The following is a 14,172-nucleotide window of genomic DNA, read 5'->3' as shown; positions in this document are numbered from 1 at the left end:
TGTTCAAAGACGAAGCTAAGTAGTTATTAGAGTCCACAAAGTACAATCACAATGTAGTCTGATGCTTCATGGCAGCAGATAACTGGTTCAACTTGGAGTAAAAAGAACTTGTGTCAAGTAAAATGGAAAGAAGCCGTTTCTTTCTGCTCAATTTACCTTCAATGGCCATTACAAGATACATCCACAATGGAGACGCTCCTAAACTGCAGCTCCCATTATCCTCTGCCATTCGGCTGTCAGTGATCTAATGACACTGATAAGTACAGTAGTTTCTAGCCAGAACCTCAACAACACTTGTATGTATAGGACAGAAGGGATGATGTGTCTGGTTCAGTCTGTTTATATATATATATATATATATATATATATATATATATATATATATATATATATATTATCACCAATATCATATTTATGGCAAACAAGCACTGTACATTACTGATATTTCAATACATGTCGGTCTATAGAAGATTAGTTCAGCAGCTGTCCCATTGGATATTGTCTTAAAAATAAAGGGAATAAAATAGGAATAGATTTCTTTTGTGTAGATATTACACAATGAGAGAACGACTACACAGAATCACAAGTATACCAATGCCATGTCATAGTGCCATAGAGTACACAGCTCACTGGACATACAGATAAATCTATCTTTACCTATACGTTTGACTGGACATGACACCTAATGACCAGCTTTTCAGAAGAATGATTTAGCAAGATTCTATCACAAAACTACATCCCATACGTGTCTATGTAGCGACCCAGTAGATGTCAAATGAATTGGAGATTTTTTTGTTGCTTTACTAGTGTGTTGAGATATTGACTCAAACACACAGATCCAAAGGTAGAGAATCTCATTGCTTTATAGACACATACTGTACTACATGAAAGCCTTCTGCCTGCGACCCACAGGCTTATATTATAAATTCATTACGTCTGTCTTTGTTTCATGGTCATCTCTATGTCTCTAGCAAGACAATGCATAAAGATCACTTGGTTTGTAAGCAATGAAGGCCTCAGAATATTCACATTAACAGCGAGAATTACATTTTATTACAATGTTATTTTGAGGGAAACAGGTGTAAGAAAACCAAATATGGGAAACAATGCCTAAAAGGGACCAGCAGTGAAAGGGTGCACGACCAGGAACCTGCACAATTGTTTCACCAGACAAATCACTTTATAAGGAATATCACAAATTTTATGTATGTTTAGAAATGAATGTTATTTAAGGTATGCCCACATGTTTCGGTAGTAGTAGGCCTCGCTATAGCTAGACAGGTGATTGCTCTCTACTCCATTATTTGTGAAGTCAATGATAAATTCATCTTAATGCTATTGGAGAAATCCTTCATCCAAGGTAGCACTCACATATGGTTTTGATGCATTTTTAAGAAAACGAAAGGCTTTTTATTTTTCCTATAATATAATTCACTACAGAATCCACCTATGAATGAGAGCTAGTGCTCATATATTGATATATGTAGTGTCTGTGATAATGTAGAGAGAAGAAGGAAGCCAATAGCATATAGTGTTACACCTGGATAACCAAGCATAGCCCTGCTGTCATGTAAGGATGCTAGCTCTAACATATTCATAGCCTTTAAAGTAACCTTTTCCTCCCTTAAAATATCAGATATTGTATGGCTTGTGTACAGTCTAATGTATTAATCTCACCTCCAAATATACTCATGTTTAATAGAGTTTTTACGGGCACAGGCGACGCGTATATTTTTCAGATAAGTATTAGAGATGAGCGAACAGTGAAATGGTCGAAGTTCGAAATTCGATTCGAGTAGCCGCTCAATACTCGACTGTTCGATCGAATATCCAACCCCATTATAGTCTATGGGGAAAAAATACTCGTTAAGGGGGAAACCACTATTCGACTCAGGAGAGTCACCAAGTCCACTATGACACCCCAGGAATTGACAGCAGGGGAAGAATGTCTAGGGGCATCTAAATAACCCAAGTCACTGTATTACGTCGGGATCCCTGTCAGCTTGCGATATGCGGGAGCTGACTTTTTCCCATAGGAATGCATTGACCAGCGTTGATTGGCCGAATGCCATACAGAGTACGGCATTCGGCCAATCAACGCTGGTTCTGCCAGGAGGCTCGTCTGTGAGGAGGCAGAGTCTAAGATGGGACCAGAATGGAGACTGCTGTGGACCAATCTTAGACTCCACCTCCTCCGGCAGTACCAGCATTGATTGGCCAAATGCTGTACTCTGTATGGCATTCAGCCAATCAACGCTGGTCAATGCAATCCTATGCTGAAATGTAGCAGTGCTGGCTGTGCGCTCAGCTCGGTTACACCGGAGATGCAGCCGAGCTGAGTGCACGGCCAGTACTGCTACACCGGAGATGTGAACCCTGCTGCACACTCAGCTCTGCTGCATAAGAGATGTGGCAGAGCTGAGTGTGCGCTGAACCCTGCTGCACACTCAGCTCTTCTGCCTCAGAGATGGGCTGAACCCTGCTGCACAATCAACTCTGCTGCATCAGAGATGCGCTGAACCCTGCTGCACACTCAACTCTGCTGCACCAGAGATGCGCTGAACCCTGCTGCACACTCAGCTCTGCTGCATCTCAGCAGAGTTGAGTGTGCAGCAGGGTTCAGTGCACACTCAGCTCTGCTACATCTCTGATTCAGCAGAGCTGAGTGTGCAGCAGGGTTCACATCTTCGGTGTAGCAGTGCTGGCCGTGCGCTCAGCTCGGCTGCATCTCCAGTGTAGCCAAGCTGAGTGCACGGCCAGCACTGCTAGATCTCGGCATAGGAATGCATTGACCAGCGTTGATTGGCCGAATACCATACAGAGTACAGCATTCGGCCAATCAACGCTGGTTCTGCCAAGGGGGCGGGGTCTAAGATCGGTCCACAGCAGTCTCCATTCTGGACCGATCTTAGACTCCGCCTCCTCACAGACGAGACTTCGGCAGAACCAGCATTGATTGTCCGAATGCTGTACTCTGTATGGCATTCGGCCAATCAATGATGCTCAATGCATTCCTATGGGGAAAGTCAGCTCACGCATATCGCAAGCTGACAGGGATCCCGACCAGATACCGCCCCAAAGAGCTGGGTGAGTGACATTCCCACCTAAATAAAGGTAATCCCTAGGTAACCCTGCCTGTACATGTATCCGTGTCTCACAGTCACATAGTTCACAGTCTCATATGAATCGGATATTAAATCCACCATTCATATAAATTGGAGGTCACCTGAATCAGCCAGCCAATTACTTTTTCCGATTTTTTTTCGATGCCTCCGTTGTCGTAGTTCCTGTCCCACCTCCCCTGCGCAGTTATTGGTGCAAAAAAAGCGCCAGGGAAGGTGGGAGGGGAATCAAATTTTTTGTGACTTTGCCAGGTGGTGTTCGAATGGAATCGAAAATCTCAAACAGCCTGATATCCGATCGAACATGTACTCGATTGAACGCTGTTCACTCATCTCTAATGAGTATAATGTAGCCTTCAACAAACTGTGAGTTAATAAAGATCCTGTTTGCAAATGTTATAGAGAGTTAGTGACATATGGGTCATCTCGTAAAATTATTATGGGAGATTTACCTTCTGTACAATTCCTTGTGGCTATGGGCTAATAGTTAGTGCTCCTATGGGTTAAATAGAATCTATCACCACCCAAATGGCTTCTGAACCACTTACATACTGTTATAGGGGCTGACACAGTAGACATAACTTTTTCGAGGCATGTGTAATCTTGCTGCAGAGAAAATCAACTTACATTCCTCCATCCAGCACCGTTTCCGTAAAATACCATTGACAGGAACTATCGTGTGCATTAATAAAGAAACCAGACTCAGCTCACACCAATAGTCTTCTTATTGGCAATAGTGTGGACCCTTGTGTTCTTGAATCTAGTGTTTGGAAAGCCCCCTCCCCCAGACAACAGAGTAAAGGTGCAGACCCCGGATACTTGCAGTAGGGACCAATGGCTGCTCTAACAGACCTGGCCCTACCCCTGGTGCACCAAACAATTCACTTGGATGCACAGTACAAGTTGGTTTTCTCTGCAACAAGATTGTACGTTGACACAAAAAAGATATATTCACTATGTCCCTAATCGGCCCTACAACAGCATATGGGTAGTTTAGAAGCCATTTGGGTTGTAGTAGGTGCTCTTTAATTTCCCTCCTTACACTTTTTCCCCCATGTTTGGCTCTTCTTTCTCCTGTACAGACTTCCCCAGTTTATCAGTATCTGGGAATATACAGGATCTGCATGAAACCTTTTACTCTGCCTCCAAATACATTCATATTTAACTATCTGCCCCTTCATCCTACAGTTTATGAGCATAGACACTGCATATTATAAATGTCCCCCACGCCAGTCAGAAACTGATCCAATTTTTCCTTCTGGGTACAAAACTAACAATGAATAGCCTCAAATGTAAAGTGAGTTCTGCAGATTAATAACATCAATGAGAGCAGATTATCTGTAAGAAATGAGTTCACAGTCTATTTTATGTAACATTGTGTTAGTATAGGGGTATTATAAATTCAGAAATAAAACCATCTGCAGTACATACTGTGATTATTCTATTAGTATTATTAGGAGTGGTGTACTGTCCATTTGATGCAGTATTACTTATAAATTTATATCTTGAAATTGTTCAAAATTTCTCCATTTTGCTGCCCTGTTTTTTAAAGTAAGGCAATAGTGCCATCTAGTGGTAATAACTAAAACTACAGCTACCCACATAATCGATTGCCATTTGCTGATTTTAACTTATGTGCACCTAATAGAGGACCTACCAAGAAGGCAGGATAGACAATTGCTATGGGGCCGTGAAAGGAGGAAGGCCACGGGTTCTTTGGCAAAACTTTCATCATGTGTGATGTCAGACATTCTAGGTTTTCCCCCTGTTCTATTTACTGAGATTTATGATACAGGCTGTCAGTTATGCCTCCTACTCTGTCATGAGATAAGATAATCCTTTCATAGTCCCACCATGGGGAAATTTCAGTTTGTTACAGCAGCATGATAATACGGATACAGGATAATAACAAGTAATATATTACAAAAGGAGACACATAAGCTCAGAATAGCAGATAGGAGAAAAATACTAGAATCATAGCAGCCAAAGAAAAAATATCAGGAATCTCAGGATCATTTAGTTCTCTCTTTGCTTGGTCTGATGTAGATTAAGCAGCCTGATCTAAGATAGCGCTCCTTCTCACACTTGGGGTGAAGCAGTCGGTCACTGATAGTAATGCCCAGTGCTGTCAAGGTCTCATACATAGGATGGGAGTTGTTCTCCAGCATGGAGCTAACCACAGACAGTATCTATATACCGCTGGAAAGCCGCAGTTGCCCAGCTCGCCTGGCCCTGGATCCGTCCCTGGTACTGGGTCCAGGGGGCTCCCCTGGACAAAGCTGTCCCTTCTAACCAGCCTATCAAGTCTATTTCTGTCCCTGGTTGATAAACTGCTCCCCCAGCAGGCCACACCGAAAAAGATGGCTGGATGCTACCACCTATGTTCTTCTTTACCCTGGGTTCACACCAGCATCTGATTTCCGTTTTCTGTTGGCAGAAGACAGAAACCTGGCAGACCGCGTCCTGCCGTGAGCGCCGGTGAGCATTTTGTGCTCTCCACAGCGAAATCAGTTTTTTTAAATCGGACACAAAGTCTTGCATGTCCAACTTTGTGTCCGGTTAAAAAAAAAACAGTTTCACCGCGGAGAGCACAAAACGCTCACTGGCGCTCACGGCCTGACACTTTCCAAACCCATTTATTTGAATGGTTTTGAAAAATGCCTGCAGGTTTCTCTCACTTGTCCAGTTTCAGGCAGGAAACGGAAACCTGCATAACGAAGACCCGGGGCGCAGATGTGAACGAGCCCTTACCCTGCTTTGTTTGGAAGGGGGCCCAATTCTGTGTTTTGCTATTGGGCCCAATAATTGCTATATACACCCCTAAACATTCCTCTACAGGATGACATTAAAGCAGTAAATTTTTCAGATTTGGCCATTTAATAGTGCGGTAATAATTGCTATAGCCATAAAATTCCCTGCTGTATATTGTGTAAGTCTTCAGAGAACGCCCCATCTGGCTTTGGTTATATTCAATGCAACATCAGTTTTATTCAACACTTCCAAAAATGTGAATCTTAGATGACCTGGCTCGTCCTTAAGGAACTCTCAACCCAAATATTTGGCCCTTAAGCAGAGCCCCCATCTATTCTACTGTATCCCCTGCCCTTTACTTATCATAGTGCAGAGAAAGAACAGAGGGATAAATGATGTGGCCTATGACTGTTTTGTGTGTCAGGTAGCAAGGACAACTCTGGAGACTGAAGAGGTGAGTAACCTGCTGAGGTACTAAATAATGCATACACTATATCTCTGGTTACTGCATGTACAACTATGGCGGGAAGAGTAAAGGGGGGGATGTGGTCGTATAGTCATACCCCAAGTGCTACACTTACTGGCTACCAAGCTAAGAGGGAACCTTGTATATCACTGCTAAAAAAACAAAAAATTAACTTTACAGCAAAGAGAAAATATGTAGCGTCCCAGTCTTTAGCTTGCTTTGAGAGTTTGAGTATTAAACAACATTTCATGTGACTCTGTTTGACAGATGACACCTATGCAGTGGCTTTATGGTGACCACACAATGATGGAAATGATTGAGAAAAAACGTACTCTGTGCAAAGAGATTAAAGCAAGACAAAAAAGCGAGAAGGGACTTTGTAAGCAAGAAAGTATGCCTATCCTACCCAGCTGGAAGAAGAGCAACGGCTCAAAGAAGTACAGCCCTCCGCCCTATTCCAAACAGCAAACTGTCTTCTGGGATACCGCTATATGACCCCAGCGTAGTCTAAAGATTTCGTCACACCTTGTAAGGTTTGGATCGCACAGGTAGCAATGTACACGTAGAGGAGCGGTTGCATTCCAAGTGTAGGGGACATCGCAGCACTTGATGCCAATGCTCATCTTTTGCAAATCAAAGAAGATTGATCTACCTACTTCACGACGCAGATATTTATCAAGATTTTTTTAAGGATGTATACAATAATATTTAATGTATATAAGGAATCAGTTTATGATGAAAAGGCAAATACATTGTTAGAAAACAAATATTAAAATTTACAAATAATTTTGATATTTTGTGTAACGTACTGACTGTACTGTTGGTTTTATTCTCTATTTTATGTAATATTTTATTGTTGCTTTGGGATTTTTACTAAGGCATGCATTTCTTTTCGATAAGATGTTTATATTAGCTACTATAATTCTATTTATTTGTTTACAGAACGAGAGACGAGACGACGACAGGCTGAAATATTGAGGAATATGTAGCTTCCCCTTATTAGATTTCCATGGTCATTGTTACCTTAAAGGGCATACTACCTATATAGTGTCATTTTATGTTTTTGTCAGTCTGGTTCTTGTTTTCTTTCTGCTGTGTGATAACTTTTTACCATTTCAACAGAGACTATTTAGTGTCATTTGTATGTGCTCGGCCAATGCAACTAGCCGCAAATTAACCCTATACCCCGCTGTGATAGGGATCATCACCTTAATCGAAGTGTAAGTTCTTTGAACACCTTTTTATGGTTTATATATTACTATAATCTACATGAAAGTCGAATAACTTTGCAAAAGTGTTACTTTTCCTATATGACAACATATGTTATACTGTATTCCTCTCACATAAGGCCCGGTTCACATCTCTGAATGGACACCTATACGCATTAAAAGCAGTTACCTAAGAAAACCTGCAGACCTCTTAGACTATAATGGGGTCCATGTGGTTTCCATGCGAAACATGCGGAGAAAAAAGTCCTGCAGAAACCAATTATAGTCCCATTATAGTCTATGGGGTCTGTGGGTTTCCCAGGTAACTGCTTTTTAATGCGTATAGATTACCGTTCGGAGGATCCCCAAGCGGACTCCCTGAACGAAAACCTGAAGGCAGATGTCAACAGAGCCTAAAGCTGTTTCCTGGCAGCCTTGTTGGTTCAGTGTCAGTACAGAGCAGGTTCTGCTCATTTCTATTTTAACTAGGGTTGAGTGATCGGGAAAGATCAGATCCTGATCGGCGATCGAGCAAATTTCACGATCGTGAAAAATGGCTGGAATGGCTGGAAAATGATCGAAAATCGGATTTTGATATCTCAAGTTCGGCTCAACCCACTGTATATATAATATACAATTAGAGTTGAGCGATCGGGATCGGGAAAGATCGGATCCCAATCGGTGATCGAGCAAATTTCACGATCGGGATCAAGATTGGCTGGAAAATGATCAGAAATGGGATTTTAAAATCGATCCTGAAATCTCAAGATCGGCTCAACCCTAATTCTAACATGCAGATACGTAACTTGAGGGGGTGTAGATGGTGCAGTTGTACCCGAGCCCAGGAGCTCTAGGGGGAACATGACTATAAACAATATAATCTAGTAATAGGGCCTGTAAAGACTTAGCATTGTTGCTCAGCAGCTTCATGTTATGTCTCTGCTGACGTGTAGCTTTTTAGACTCCTCGTTCACATATCTGTTTTACACAGACATGTGCTGAGAAACACTGACCGCATACAGATCTATTGTTTCACTGTAGGGTTTTGCATGTAGTTGATCCGTTTTTTTTATGGCAATAAAAAAACCATTAAACTAAATTCAGACAGTACACAGATGGCGCCCATGTGCTGTTTGTGATTTTCATGGTTCTATATTCTTCCATTGTTTTGTTTTTGCTAAATCATGGAACAAAATAGAACATGATCCTTGAAAGAAATGGATATTTCAATGAATATATTTAGTTTAATGGATATGTGTGCCATCTGTATTGAGCATGGACAGCACACTTCCATGAAAAACAGATGTGTAAATAAGGTCTAAGACCAGGATCACAAGTTGTGACCATGGTCAAGATGCGCTCAAGATGTCCTGAAAGTGCACTGATCTTCATTTTGATACATTTTTATGCATTGAAGACCCATCTCAGATATATCAGCCCAACCTAATCTAAGCACAGCGTCAAAGGTGTCAAAGATCTTATAAGGTGTATATCCCCAAACAGTAATTGTAATACTCAGAAATCTACATGCATCTCTGTACTATATTAAGTATATTCAGTAACTTCAGGGCAGTATAAAATAAGTCAATGTATTTACAGCATTTGTAGATGATATCTAGCTGTGAAGGTCCACCTGCTCTTTATGACATATACAGTATACATTGGAAGCATGTTGGATCTGGTTCACTACAGTAGAAGACCCTTCACTGTGAATATTTTTAGCATTGCACAGTAAGAGATGCACCTAATAATGCAATGTCAGCTATGGAAAAATGACAGCGTATGGATATGGGATGCAAAGTTTTGTCACTAGAAGGCACTTTTTTGGAGGTAGAGTTCCATATCGTATGTAATGGTATGTTTCATGCTTAGTAGTACTAGTGTGCCTCATTACCTTTAAATTGGAAAGAAACTCAACTATGTAGAAAAGTCATCACACTTTACCTATAAAGGTGCCAATATCATTGGTCTTGTGACCAAGAGATATTTGTAAGAGAACATCCCCCCTACCATACCTGCAGCACGTAATATTACTAACCATCCGCCCAATTCTCCATGTCTGTAAAGCGCTGCGGAATATGGTGGTGCTATAAGTAAGAAAAATAACTAACCAGCTTGTAGGTCATTCAAGGATTGCTGACTTTCATATACCCCTCCAAACTACCCTCTTACTTAATGTACCTGGTGACCATCAAATGACCACAACAAATGTCTGTCCCCTAGAAGTAAAGCATGGAAATTCCCATTCAGGGCCAGCAGTTTGTAGGCAGTACAGGCACTTTGTTATAGAGCAGGAGATTCTGAGTAGATTGATATATAGACTTATAGGGAAAAAAATCTGGATGCCTTGTCTATGATTGATCTAAACCGTTGCACTTTTAGGACATAGAAGTCCAGTGGGCGGGTCTAACTAGAGACGGACATTTCCTCTATAAACGTATCATAAAAGGTATGTTGTCAGTCATTACGTAGGACCGCCTACTGGACTCCGAAGCACCAAAACTCACTGTACATGAAAACTTAGCCTTTCCCCTAAAATTTATATCAACCTCCTCAGCTTCTCCTGCTCTATAACATGGTGCCGGTAGATAATCCATCAAGTTCAAGGTGACAGGTATACCCTGATAAATTATTCTATCAAATCAAGGGTTAGCACAGCAATAATTGTATGTTCTATAAGGGAAGAGATACAGTACTTGTACACTATACCTACATACTGCCACCCTATAAAATGTAAATGTCTCCATTGAGGATACAATTGTCTGCAAGATTCCTAATGTTGTAGAACTTATTGACTGATCCATAAGATCATCTTTTATGAACTAGTGAATATTGAAGGATGTTTGTATAGGAGATTGTCTATAGATCAGTATGATCACCCAGCGCCCTTGTGACGTTGTATTTTTATCATTTACCTTATTTTGCTGTTGTGGTTGTTTTTGGCTATTTCATCTAATACATTTTGTTCTTTATTGTCTATAGTCATATTGGTATTATGGGGATACCAAATTCCTGACAACCTTATCCAAGTAAAATGAATGTCTGTGTCTATTTTCTCCTCGGATTATATTAGAGTTACTTTGTTAACTTTATGCCAAGGTCAATGTCTTTGTTGATACTGAAGGAATAAATACCCGCCTATAGGAATCCCTTTCCAGCCTTCTCTGTTCTTCAATGTCCTGTGAAATGAGTGGTAACTTGGGCTGAAATACTTGTAGTGGAAAGATTCCCAAGCCAGCCAATTTAATCAATGCTTAAGTTGGAAATAAGCTCAAAACACATGGCATCAAAGTCAGTACCAAGGTCCAAGATGTAAGAGCCCTCACATAATAAGGACAGTTTTAGCCTGGAAACTTAAGGGTCAGTTCACACGTGAAAACCGCCTAGCTTATTTGTGCGAGGTAAAAAACCTCGAGGAGTTTTTTTGACGCTGTTTTTTGCATTCCACGCGGTTTTTGACGAGGTTTTTGACGCGGTTTTCGCTAGCGGTTTTCGCTAGGGTTTTTTTTTCCTATATGTGCTATAGAAACTGCAGGCGAAAACCGCGCGGTTTTTTGCAAAAAACCGCGCGGTTTTGTGTGCAAAAAACCGCGCGGTTTTTTACCGCGCGGTTTTCGCCTCCCATTCACTTCTATGCAATTCTTCAGGCGTTTTCCGCCTGAAGAAAGGTCATGTCGCTTCTTCAGGCGGAAAACGCTAGGAGGAAAAAAAAAGCTAGTGGTCTACATAGACCACCATGTTAAAGGAGAGGTTTTTGAAGCGAATTCCGCTGTCAAAAACCTCCCCTTTGCCCACGTGTGAACTAGCCCTAAAGGGGGTCATTTGAGATTAGAAAAACATGACTGCTTTCCTTTAATGTGCTTATCCTGTTTTTAATATGGATGACACTGTAGCGGCTGTGCAAAGTGCAGCAGCAAATTTGAGTATTTGCGGTGCTGCCCCATAGACTTTCATACTTCACTATAGTACCAGAACACCGATTGAGCATCACTGGGAGCCGCAATGTGCCCAAACAGCAGATCCGCTTGGCTGTTGGACCTCACAGATATAATATTGGAAACCCATTCTAAGGGTAGGCCATCAATATTAGAAACTGGATAACCCCTTTAAAAACAGTGGCAGGTGCATCTATAGAGTGTATGTTGCATTGCAGTACCAGGTACAATCTGTGTGCAGGTGTGGCGCTGGTTCTGGAAAAGAGCAGTCAAGGTTTTCTAATCCTGGACAACCCCTGTAACTTAGTTAGATCCACCTCTCACCAGTAGGATTGAGCGATCGGGATCAGAAACGTTCGATCCCGATCGGCAATCGAGCAAATTTCATGATCAGGATCGGCTGGAAAATGATCTGAAATTGGATTTTGAAATCTCAAGATCAGCTCAATCTTAAAAGTGACTTTTCCCATAGAAAAGCATAGACTAGGGTTGAGCGATCGGGATCGGGAAAGATCGGATCCCGTTTGGCGATTGAGCAAATTTCATGATCGGGTTCAGCTGGAAAATGATCGGAAATCGGATTTTAAAATCGATCCTGAAATCTCAAGATCGGCTCAACCCTACTCACCAGCCCTTGGATGATTGCATCCTTAGGGGTAAGCTGAAGCTCCTGGACTCCCTTATTATCACGTCATATGGCCTTGGTACTTATTTGGCAGAATGGTGGCTGAACCTTAGCTGCTAGGGCCTGAGTCCAAATGCAGCCTCTGCCTATACAGTGGTTACAGCTAAAAACAAGAATGGAAACCCAACAGAGGCACAAATGGACAATACTTTACCTGAATGTCTTCCTGTGTCTTCTCTTCTGGGATCTGTTCATATTGATGTGAAAATAAGTAGAACAGGAGGAGCAGATCATTTCAGAGCTACTGAGACCCCAGCCCAACGTCTGTGCTAAATTCACTACAAACAAATATTTCGGAACAAAATGGATCATGTAGCAATTTCTGCCCATATGTCCTAACCACAACTCTAAAAGATGTTTTCAATGTGCAATATAAGCAAATGAGTTTTTTCTACAGTATTATAAAACACTTATTATACTGCATATGTCTGGAATTTTTATGTTTCTTAGACCTGTAAGATTTGTATACTATAGTATATACAGGAATCATACAGCCAGAGAAATACCTATATATATATAACTACTAGCACTTATTCTCTTTCCTGTACTTATAGTCTGCTATGTTCCAGTCTTATTATGGGTTATGTACAATATATGGCCTTCTAAATAAACCCTTATGTTAAAGGAAGGCTCCAAGCAAAAAAATAAAATGAATCTGGGACTGATTTATTAAATCTGCATTTTTCGTGGTCGTGTGAATAAGCCCTTAGCAACTTTTTGAACAAATTTGTTCCAAATTTTTGGGACTTGCATTTCTAGCCATTTACTCAACTGTTGGGAAGTGGGCGTGGTTAGCCATTCTAGCTGTCTGTACACCAGATTTATTACACCGATGAGAGTTATACATATAGATGCTACAAATTTATTATGTGACATTTGATACATTTTGCACTAATTACAGTAACAAGATCCCATCAAATGTGACTTTAAAAAATAATTCTCACAAAAAATCCCGCCCCCCAAAATATAAATACTGTATGTCAGATTATAAAAATATGTAAACTAAAACATAATAAGAATTCTAAGATATGTTTCTATATTTGGATCAGCTGACTTGACCATACTAGATGCTCATACAGTGCACATATTGCACATTTGTCTAGGATTGTATAGATAATATATTGCTAAACATATCATTAAGATATCTGTGATTTTTTTTGCAGTAACCTGTAGATTCCTCTGGGAGACATTGCATGTGAAAAGCATAGGTTCCTCAGCCAGGGGTTTGTCAATGGATGTTCTATAATGCAAATTCTTGCCTCCATTTGCTCAGCTGGATAACACATGGTGCTGTACATATCCGAGGGCTCCTACCCCGCTGACGCACGTAGAGGTTGGAAACAAAATCTGATCTATTGACTAGTTTACTACATTATCTGAATTGTACGAGATACCAGTTCATGAGCTCCATTGTTCACAAAGGTTTTCCCAGTCCTTGATCACAGGTACATTGAACATTTGGGCCGGATTTTTGTGGAATAAAAACCACCAAAATAAGCCAATTTTTAACGTTTCTGGTTTAGACAATCCATTCAGAATACACATATAGCTATTTCAGAAAACTTTAAGAAAAATCATCTAAATGACTTCATCAACAATCTCATACGCTCCCCAAATGCCCCATTTTTTGTGTAATTGTCCTGAAAAATGGGTCATAAAGTGGGCAGGGCTTATCAAAATCTTTGATAAAATTGGGCTTTTCAGGTTGGTTTGATGCAAATGCTGGGATGTATGACTGTTACATGCATTTTGTTGTTGATCAGCTTTCCTAGTGATCTTATGCCAAATAACTGACCCATTACATCAAAATAAACACAAATCCTGTATGATATCTTTGGCTGTTCCTGTAGTCTTGCGAAAAATAATAAAAATAACATACTACATTCCCAAATCCCATCATGGAGCCATGGCAGGCATGGGTCTTACAGCTATAACATGGACATTAAAATACAGACGTATTATGTTCTTGTGGATCCAGTCTAAGAATTGCTACTAGGGAGTGTTC

The 14,172-nt window shown here is 40.8% G+C and overlaps 1 protein-coding gene across 2 annotated transcripts in view; it reads left to right on the top strand.

Moving 5' to 3' along the window:
• NYAP2 (neuronal tyrosine-phosphorylated phosphoinositide-3-kinase adaptor 2) overlaps positions 1–7,078 on the top strand; it is a 148,010-nt gene extending 140,932 nt beyond the window's left edge. For both annotated transcript variants that reach the window (XM_075268818.1, XM_075268819.1), the window contains one exon: positions 6,607–7,078. In XM_075268818.1, the coding sequence (XP_075124919.1) occupies positions 6,607–6,834 (228 nt within the window). In that variant the 3' untranslated portion in view covers positions 6,835–7,078. The remainder of the gene's footprint in view (positions 1–6,606) is intronic.
• The last annotated feature ends 7,094 nt before the right edge of the window (positions 7,079–14,172 follow it).

This window comes from Leptodactylus fuscus, chromosome 3 (assembly GCF_031893055.1).
Source record: "Leptodactylus fuscus isolate aLepFus1 chromosome 3, aLepFus1.hap2, whole genome shotgun sequence".
Lineage (NCBI taxonomy): Eukaryota > Metazoa > Chordata > Amphibia > Anura > Leptodactylidae > Leptodactylus > Leptodactylus fuscus.
The sequence above is the reverse complement of the archived record's forward strand: the minus strand, read 5'-3'. Positions and strand labels throughout refer to the sequence as shown.